We start from the raw sequence: 8824 nt of genomic DNA on the forward strand, positions 1-8824 counted from the left end.
ACGTTTTGCTCAATAAAAGTTGTCTGAATGCAAAAGCCTCTCATCTCAACATCTTTGCCTGGCTGGTTTTTTGCTGCGAAAAGGCCCCGACGCCGACCCGACCCCCAGAGTGGGAGAACCAGGCAAACACGAAAGACTACAAGTCCCAGGCTGCCTTGAGGGTGGCGTCACGCGCCGCGAGGCCCTGCGAGGAGACGTGGCAGAGCGCTGCGCGTCCGCGCCGGACCGGAAAGCCCAGGGAGGTGGCCGTGGCGGGAGGCTCGGAGCCATGTCGGCCAGGACGGCGGGTGGGGGGCGCTGGGAGGTGGTGAAGAAGGGGCGGCGGCCTGGGGCCGGCAGCAGTGGTAAAGGCGGCGGAGGGGACCGCCGGGCCCTCGGGGAGGCGAACGGAGTGTGGAAGTACGACCTGACCCGTGAGTACCCACCCGGCCCGCCGCCGCCGCCCGGCCCCGGGCCTGCCCCCACGGGTGGTAGGGAGCAGCTACCCGAGCCCAGAGGGTCAAAACACCCCCGGGCTCCTGGAGGCGCGAGCTCTCCTGCCGATCGGTACCTCCCAGTTCAGCCGGCGCTACCCTGGCGTTGCCTATTTTGAGCCTCACGGGAAGTAGACAGCGCGAGGGAAGTCGCTGTCCTTGCCTCTCAAATGAGTAAACTGAGGCCCAGCGAAGTTAGATGCCTTGTCCAGAGCCCCATGTCAGTGGGGACCGGGATTCTGGTCTTCGGACACTCAGCTGACTGCACATACGCCCTACCAGCTGTTCCCGGGCCCTGGCCTGGCCTCTCCGGGCAGGTGTCCGAGAGCTGCGGAGAGGCATCCTGGTTCATTATACACGGTGCCCCCGCCTTAAGTAACCAGCAGGTCGGGGGTGGGCGTGGGGACTGGGACGCACACGAGACCCTGCACTGGGAGAAATGACCCACCACACACTGTCCACACCCACCAAGTATTATTCTAAGTGGTGCCGGTTTCCTCAAAGCCTCCTGGAGGAGTGGAGAAAGCTTGCCACTTGTTGATTATAGAGTTGTCACATCTGAACCAAAAGGAACTGGGGTAGAACCAAGATGGAAAAATCCTGACCTCCCAGACTGGTAGCCATTCAACAAAGAAGCCAGCCCTCTGTATCCCACCCCCGACCACCGATTCTCACATACTCTGATTTCCTAATAAAGAAACGCCTCATCTCTGTGAAAGAGCCCATGAACTCACGAGCTGTGATTACTGAAGAAGCAGCCAGGAGGGCTCCCTGCCCTGCTCCTGAAGCAGGACAGCCAGAAGGGGCTTTGAGGCAGGATCCTCCCTGAAGATGAATTAGGTGACAGTGTGGAGGAAGGGACCACTGTTCCTGTGAGGCCCTCCTGACTCAGGGCTGCCCCCCTTTCTCTGCCTGTCATTACCCCAGCTCCAATCCAGACGACAAGCACCCTGTATGAGCGGGGCTTTGAGAAAATCATGAAGCGGCAGAATAAGGAGCAGGTTCCACCCCCTGCTGTGGAGCCTAAGAAACCGGGGAACAAGAAGCAGACTAAGAAGGTGGCCACGCTCACCAACCAGAACCAGAAGCAGGGCCGCTTTTGCAGCCTGGAGGAGGCACTGAAAGCTGTGAGTGTGCCTAGGCTTTAGGCAGGGCAAGAATGAGGACTCAAGGAGTAGAGAAAATGAGAGGAGCGGGAGGGGGACAGGCGGCTCAGGGACCTGTGGAATGTGGGACATTGCTGGCTGAGAGGAGGCGTTCAGGAAAGGATGGAAACCCCAAGGGGTACAGTGTTTGCACTTAGGATGGAAAGGAAATATGTTTATAGAGGAACAGATTAGTGAGAGGAGGGCCTTGAAAATCCAGAGATACAGGGAGGATTTAGAAAAACTGCTTGTGGTTCCTCTCCACAAGGAAGGGGTGATCTTTCATTTTCCATCGAGTCTTGTTTTTCCCCTTGAACATGTGAAGGGCCCAAGAGTATTAGTCGTTGAGATCAGCAATTGCAGTTGTCATGTTCTCTGTTTCCTAAAGATCTGGATTCAGCAAACGTGTGGCATTCCACATACTTTCGTTTAAAAGCAGAAACCCTTTGTTCTTCCTACCACCACATAGTTCAACTATTTTCCCACCTCTACCCCATTACTCTGTACCCACAACTCACCATGAGGGTCCTGTGTCCTTGGCAGCTGGACCTGGCAGCTCTGCAGAAGGAACTGGACAAGAGCCAAAGCGTGTTCTCTGGGAACCCATCTGTGTGGTTGAAGGACCTGGCCAGCTATCTCAACTACAAGCTCCAAGTACCTCCAAGTGAACCCACACTAAGCCAGCATACTCACGGTTAGTTCTCCAGACAAGTTCAAGGAAATTATGAAAGGGCTGTGCGTAAGCACGTTACTTAGTAACTGAGCCCAATGCCCCCTACTGCCCTGACTTACATGGGTGATTTCATCTGTTCTCAAATCATCATGGCTTACAAGTTTCCGGACCTCATTGAAATAGGGAGGATACCAGCCACAGTGCAGTGACCTCTGCCTCCACTTACCGTTCTCAGGGGGCAAACCAGAGCTCTCAGAGCTGGCAGAGGCTTCTGGTCCTAGCACTCATACGAGGCCTCTCGGCCGCAGATTATCCCTATAGCCTGGTGAGCCGGGAGCTGCGTGGGATCATCCGAGGGCTACTGGCAAAGGCAGTGGAGTCTCTGGAGCTCTTTTTTGACCACTGTCTATTCACCATGCTACAAGAGCTGGATAAGACGCCAGGTGAGAGGGGCCCGTGAGGAATAGCCCAGTCCCATCTGGGGAGCCTACCCCCTTTTTCCTGCTTCAAGAGTGGCTGGGTGGTTCCATTTCAGCAGAGAAGCGTGCTAACCTCAACACTCTTTTGGAAAAGGAGGAGGATGTTAGGACTCGCTGGGCCTGGGGTCTGGGCTCTCAGCTGTCAAAAGGGAGGTTACAGGTTTGGGATGCTGATTAGTATATGTAGGTCTGAGAATGTATATCTCTCCAGGGGAGTCACTACACGGTTACCGCATCTGTATCCAGGCCATTCTGCAGGACAAGCCCAAGATCGCCACCATGAACCTGGGCAAGGTGAGCTCAGGGTCGTGGTGGGGACATCGGGAGGCTAGGACTGGGGAGGCTGGGTGGAATCTACACTGTTAGACCCAATTAAGGGGTAGTGGGAGGTCCTGTAAGACAGATGATCACAGCTAACACTGTTAGCACTTACTTTGTCTACTTTGTACATCATGTGAGGTAGGTACTGCTGTTATTCCCACTTTGTAGATGAGAAGATTGAGCCACAGAGGGGTTCAGTCACTTTCATAGAGTTGGTCAACTAGTAAGTGGCAAGTATGGGTGGAGGCCACAGCCTGGTGCCGGAGCCTGCCCTCTGAACCGCTCCGCCCTGTCCCGCAGCCTGCCCCTCCTCTCCCAGTTGACATCTCTCTTCCTCCCTGGCTTTGAGGATGCTCCTGGCGCTCTGCCCTATCCCAACCTGTCTCTCCCACCGGTCTCCTCAGTTCCTGGAACTGCTGAGGTCCCACCAGAGCCGACCAGCAAAGTGTCTGACCATCATGTGGGCCCTGGGTCAAGCAGGTTTTGCCAATCTCACCGAGGGACTGAGAGGTAACGAGGAAGTGGGGAAGAAAGAAGGAGGTTTTGGAGCCAGCAAGTTGCTCTTTAATGTTCTCAGTGGATCCAGGCCTGAGGCTTCCTCCCTGACCTTTGTCTCCACAGTGTGGCTGGGGATCATGCTGCCTGTGCTGGGCATCAAGTCTCTGTCTCCATTCGCCATTGCATACCTGGATCGGCTGCTCCTGTGAGTAACGGCAGGGAACAGCAAGGCCAAGGCCCAGGGCGTTTTCCAGTGGCTATTTCAGCAAAATGGGATGCTGTGATTCCTGGTTTCTGTAAATGTGAGGAAAATCAGGACCAGCGCCTCCCAACTCAGAATGTGATGGTGAAGAAGGAAAGGGAGGGAGCCAGGAAGGGGAGGGGGATGGGGTAGAGTTTATGCCCTTTTTCTCAGATGTTATTCTTAGCTGATGTTATTCTTAGCTGTGTCCATGGCCCGGGCAGGTGGTCCCCAGCAAGCCTGTTTCTTTCTTCCTCCACAGGATGCACCCCAACCTCACCAAGGGCTTTGGCATGATTGGCCCCAAGGACTTATTCCCACTTCTGGACTTTGCCTATATGCCCAACAACTCCCTTACTCCCAGGTAGGGCTGCCCTGGGGCACACCTGCTGTGGAGGATCCCAGCAGAGGGTTAGGAGTAGACAATATATGTCCCTTCCCCTCCAGCCACTCTACATCTGAGATTATCAACCTGCAAGTACAAGGGATCATTGAACCCCTGGAATTATATGGGCCCTCAAGTGTGATTGGCATGTGGGCCTTTTCCTGGGGAGGGGACCCATGACTCTGAGCAAATTTTCCAAGAAGTCTCCGAGTCTAGAAAGATGCAGAACCATCACAAGGCCCTTCATGACTGCCCGCCTTGGGCAGGGTGTGGACTCTGAGGCAGGCAGAAGGGACACAGCGCACAAATCCATTTAGAGCCTGTGCCTGGCTCTCCTCTCAACCCCCTCCACAGCCTGCAGGAGCAGCTATGTCAGCTCTACCCACGACTGAAGGTGCTGGCATTTGGGGCGAAGCCGGAATCCACCCTGCACACCTACTTCCCCTCCTTCCTATCCAGAGCCACCCCTGGCTGCCCTCCGGAGATGAAGAAAGAGGTGAGGAAATGGTGGGAGGCTCCTTTTTCCTTCCCAAGGGTCTGCTACAGAGGTCCTTATCTGCTGACAAAGGCCCTGCTTCAGGGAGCCCGTTTTCTGGGCATCCCCTTAGCTCACTCCTGACAACTGCCTGCCCGGCTCCCTCATGCTCTGTCCTCAGAAGAACGGAGCTGTAAAGAGGCACATTCAGGTCTGGCCAGTCTCTGATATCCTGCCCCTGGCAGACAAGTGAACTTCGAGCTCAGAAGCCCTGGCCTCCCCCTTTACAGCCTCTCAGAGAGTTTTGGGGTATGGGCACAATTTCTACATCCTTTAGGGTGGATGTGTTGCCTGGATGGTCTCACTTAGGAGAGGGGGATTACCTCCCAGCAATCTCCCTGCCACCAGCCCCGGGCCCCAGCAGTCTCTCCCTTCTCCTGTCCCCTGTGCAGCTCCTGAGCAGCCTGACCGAGTGTCTGACGGTGGACCCCTTCAGCACCGGCGTCTGGAGGCAGCTGTACCCCAAGCACCTGTCACAGTCCAGGCAGGTGGGGGTGGGAGGGTCACCTGCCCCTGATCCACACAGAGAAGCCTTAATTCACACTTCTGGTGTGTCCCTGTCCTAGAAGCAGAAGGGGGACGTTTGTCACTTGTTCAGGCTCATGCCCCTTAAGTTCAGTGGGAACATTGCTGGGAGGCCTCTAGGAAGCCGCTCCTCTGCAGGGGCCGGGGAGGTGGATATCTTTCAGCCTGAAGGAGCGGGGCCTCATGGAGGACGGGGGGATGGAAGGGGCCAAGTGGGCCTCCTGATTGGAAGGGGGTGTGCTTTCCCCACAGCCTGCTGCTGGAGCACTTGCTCAGGTCCTGGGAGCGGATTCCCAAGAAGGTAAGGAGCTGGGAGGACATGGCAGGCTGAGCCTCATCTGGGTTCTGGGTTCATACCCCTCAGCCACTGTCCCCCCTTTCTGAGAAGGTGCTCTGTTAGCACATCTGGCATGGAAAACGAAGCAGAATGGAGGCTCAGGGTTCCCTCCTGGGCCAAATCTTATGATCTCAGCCTAGATTTTTCTTACCCTATAGACACAGAAGTCTTTGCAAGAAACCATTCAGTCCTTCAAGCTTACCAACCAGGATCTGCTAGGGAAGGGCAGCTGCAGCAACCAGGATGTCATCACCTGTGACGCGGCCTGCAAGGTGCCAGCGCCCAGCCCTCCCCCAGCCCCACAAACTGTTCTGCGTCGCTGTCCCAGCACACCCCGGGGTGGGCCTGTATCCCATTCCTGCCCCACCTGTCCTTGGAGCCCGCGCTACCTCCTGGGTAATGTGAGGGCCGGATCCTCTCCCTGGAAGGCCTAGCTCGAGGCCTGCCTTACGAGGCAAGGAGCAGCCCCTCTCCCTTCTGACCGCTGCTCTCTACCCCTTCTTCTAGAGTCTGTTGCAGCAGGCACGGGGCTTCTGGCTGCCCTGGACGCGGCTACTCCTGTTGGTGCTGGTCTCTGCCATAGGTTTTCTGTGCCATGACTTGCGGTCACACAGCTCTTTCCAGGGTAAGCAGGGATTGGCAGGCAAGGGAGATAGCCTGGGGCTCTCTATGGGGACACAGAGCTGGATGTAGCACTCCCCGCCCCCAACACAATCCGGAACAAACACTTTTCCGACAGATGTTTCAGTCACACCTCAGATCAGACGTCCTTTGCAGTATAGAAATGCTTGCATATTCATGGTCTCATTTGAGTAGATGTTATCTTGTTTTTAACTTCTGAGGAAATTGAAGCTCAGAAAGATTTACCAATTAGCTAAAATACAGCTAGGAAATAGAAGGGCCGACCCTCAAAGCCGAGGCTTCTTGACGCCTAAGCCCAGGGCTCCACCTGGCTGCACCCTTCTTGCTCCCCTGGCCTGCATCCTCCCTCCGTGTGTGCTCCAGAGCAGACTGGAGGCAGCTCTGCAGCCCCAGGAGCACACTGAGTTCTGCCCCATCCCTCACTGGGTCTGCCCTGGGGCCTGTAGTGTCTGTCTCTCCGATCCCTTCCCCATTCACCTCCCAGCTCACCCGAGGCCCCCTTTACTCAGCCTCCTTTTCTGGCCGGTTGCTTCATTCATCTGGTGTCTTGCCTGCTGGCCAACAAGCATGTACCAAGATCTACTCCTACAGCCTGCAAGGCTACAGGTGAGCACCTCCTGGGGAGGGGTGGGGTGGGAGAGAGAGGGCTTGCGTGTTCAGGCATTGACAATCAGTGGGAAGTGATGGGGGTTTTCCTTTCCCAAGGCCTCCCTTGCCCCAGCTGTTCTTGGGCCAGATTGCCTGGGAAAACTCAGAGGCCTCCTTCCTCCCCTATGTCTTCTCCTACAGCTGGCTGGAGAAGACATTGCCGGCCTGGGGTTCCCACTTGCTGACCATGGTGAGGCCCAGCTTGCAGCTGGCCTGGGCCCACACCAGTGCCACAGTCAGCTTCCTTTCTGCCCACTGTGCCTCCCACCTTGCCTGGTTCGGTGACAGCCTCACCAGCCTCTCCCAGAGGGTAAGCCAGAGACAGGGAGGTCAGAGAAGGCTGCTCTCGCCAAGGGCTGAGTTCTTGGGAAGGTGCAGCCCCATGTGGACTGCATTCCCTGGCCACTCTAATCCCGTCCATTCTCCACGGTCCAGCTACAGATCCAGCTCCCTGATGCCCTGAACCAGCTGCTCCATTCTCTGAGGGAGCTGCTCCTGTTTCTTTACCAGAATGTCCTGCTGCCCATGTGGCACATGCTGCTTGAGGCCCTGGCCCGCGTCCAGGAGCACTGCCATGAGGCGTGCAGGTGAGACCCTCGCCCAGGGCACGCCCTTTCTCCAGGGGCAAGGCTCCTCTGTTGAGTCTCTCACTCTGCCCTGGCCCCTGCTCATCCCTTGGCCACTTTGGGATGCGGGTTGTGAGTGTGAGCTACAGCCCTGTGACTTGACACAGCTGCACATCACCGCTTTCCAACCTCCACAAATGTTCTGCTTTCCTCCCAGAGGTGGGGTGACCTGGGACTGCGTGAAGACACAGCTCAGTGAGGCTGCCCACCAGACCTGGCTCTGCCTACAGGAAACCACAGTGGCCTTCTTGGACTGGGCATTTGCCATGATATCCCAGCAGTAGGCCCTGCCTCCCTGGCTGCTGGGTTCTGTCTGGAGCAGACCATCTGAGACTGCTGGCGGGGAGAGGGTGGCAGTTCTACATGGGAGTCTTTGTTACGTGGTGCCTAAGTTCTGTCTCCTAGGCAAGTGGTTGGCTGCCTCTGCCTCACTTCTTCCACTTTGGCAGCAGCTGAGCCCAGGGTTATCTCAGCCTCCTACCCATGATTCCACTGAGCACTGCTCTGCCCAATTGCACACAGCTCCCAGCCTCTGTCCTTGGGCTGGTAGCCTCTCTCGCCTCCTCTCTTGTCTCCTGCTCTCCACTTCCTTCTCTCTCATTCCTGAAACCTCAAACAGCTCATCTCCAAAGAGGTGGGACTCCAGCAAGTGGTTTCTGCCTTCTTCCGACAAATGATTCCTGTTCCCAGACTTCAGCCGCAGCAGAAAAAAGAAAGGGGCCTCCAGAAGAATCCAGAAGAATATAGCACCTCAGTGGGTGGCAGCAGCTTCGCCTCTACACTGGGTGTGGCTGTCAGTGGACATGGAGGCCTGGGTGGAAAGCCCTCTCACCTCAAAATGCTCAACTTAGGTCCTTCAAGGCCCCTCACTGCCCCTTCCATTGTGGTCCTACTTCCTCACTCTCCATTCCCCTTCAGTGCTGGGGTATCTCTGCCCCAATGTTCAGCCTTCTCTGCTGCCCACCCCTACTATCTGTCTGGAGAGCAGAGCCCAGGTAATCATGTGCCTTGGGCCCAGGGAACCTTCAGCAGTCTGTTGAGACAGGATGTGGCCCATGGGTATGCCTACTCGGTGGAATAAAGGACACAGATTTGATTTCTAGCTTTCCTCTGTGCCTCTTCATACAGGAATTCCTGTAGTTGTGGACAGGAGGACAAAATTGGAGCACCTGCACATTCTTTAGCCCCCTGCCCTCCTGAAGCTTGTAGCCACTGGCTGTAATTGAGCTTCTGGCAAGGAAAACCCATTCTAAAGTTTGGTCTGTCGAGGGTTCTAGACACACTCCTCTTGCTCAT

The 8824-nt window shown here is 56.1% G+C and overlaps 1 protein-coding gene across 2 annotated transcripts; it reads left to right on the forward strand.

The window, feature by feature from the left end:
* Positions 1-247: 247 nt before the first annotated feature.
* TMEM214 (transmembrane protein 214) lies at positions 248-8624 on the forward strand. 2 transcript variants are annotated; one of them, XM_007470813.1, is made up of 17 exons: positions 248-413; positions 1401-1600; positions 2162-2312; positions 2600-2734; positions 2982-3064; positions 3496-3601; positions 3713-3794; positions 4093-4194; positions 4570-4711; positions 5143-5234; positions 5528-5576; positions 5771-5884; positions 6120-6237; positions 6764-6860; positions 7044-7212; positions 7338-7489; positions 7686-8624. In XM_007470813.1, the coding sequence occupies exons 1-17, from the start codon at positions 269-271 to the stop codon at positions 7810-7812; spliced, it is 2064 nt and encodes a 687-aa protein (XP_007470875.1). In that variant the 5' UTR covers positions 248-268; the 3' UTR covers positions 7813-8624. The 2 variants fall into 2 exon arrangements, with proteins under 2 accessions (XP_007470875.1, XP_007470876.1); XM_007470814.1 differs by lacking the exon at positions 2600-2734 and having other exon boundaries at positions 269-413; positions 7686-7812.
* The last annotated feature ends 200 nt before the right edge of the window (positions 8625-8824 follow it).

The sequence above is a fragment of the Lipotes vexillifer genome, unplaced genomic scaffold, assembly GCF_000442215.2.
Source record: "Lipotes vexillifer unplaced genomic scaffold, Lipotes_vexillifer_v1.1 scaffold717, whole genome shotgun sequence".
NCBI lineage: Eukaryota > Metazoa > Chordata > Mammalia > Artiodactyla > Lipotidae > Lipotes > Lipotes vexillifer.

What these genes read in the sequence shown, in the direction of transcription:
- TMEM214 (XM_007470813.1), top strand. Translation starts at nt 269, where the DNA reads ATGTCGGCCAGGACGGCGGGTGGGGGGCGCTGGGAGGTGGTGAAGAAG. An exon ending in TGGAGGAGGCACTGAAAGCT is followed by an intron (nt 1,601 to 2,161) that starts GTGAGTGTGCCT and finishes TGTCCTTGGCAG; the next exon opens with CTGGACCTGGCAGCTCTGCA. An exon ending in TACAGCCTGCAAGGCTACAG is followed by an intron (nt 6,861 to 7,043) that starts GTGAGCACCTCC and finishes CTTCTCCTACAG; the next exon opens with CTGGCTGGAGAAGACATTGC.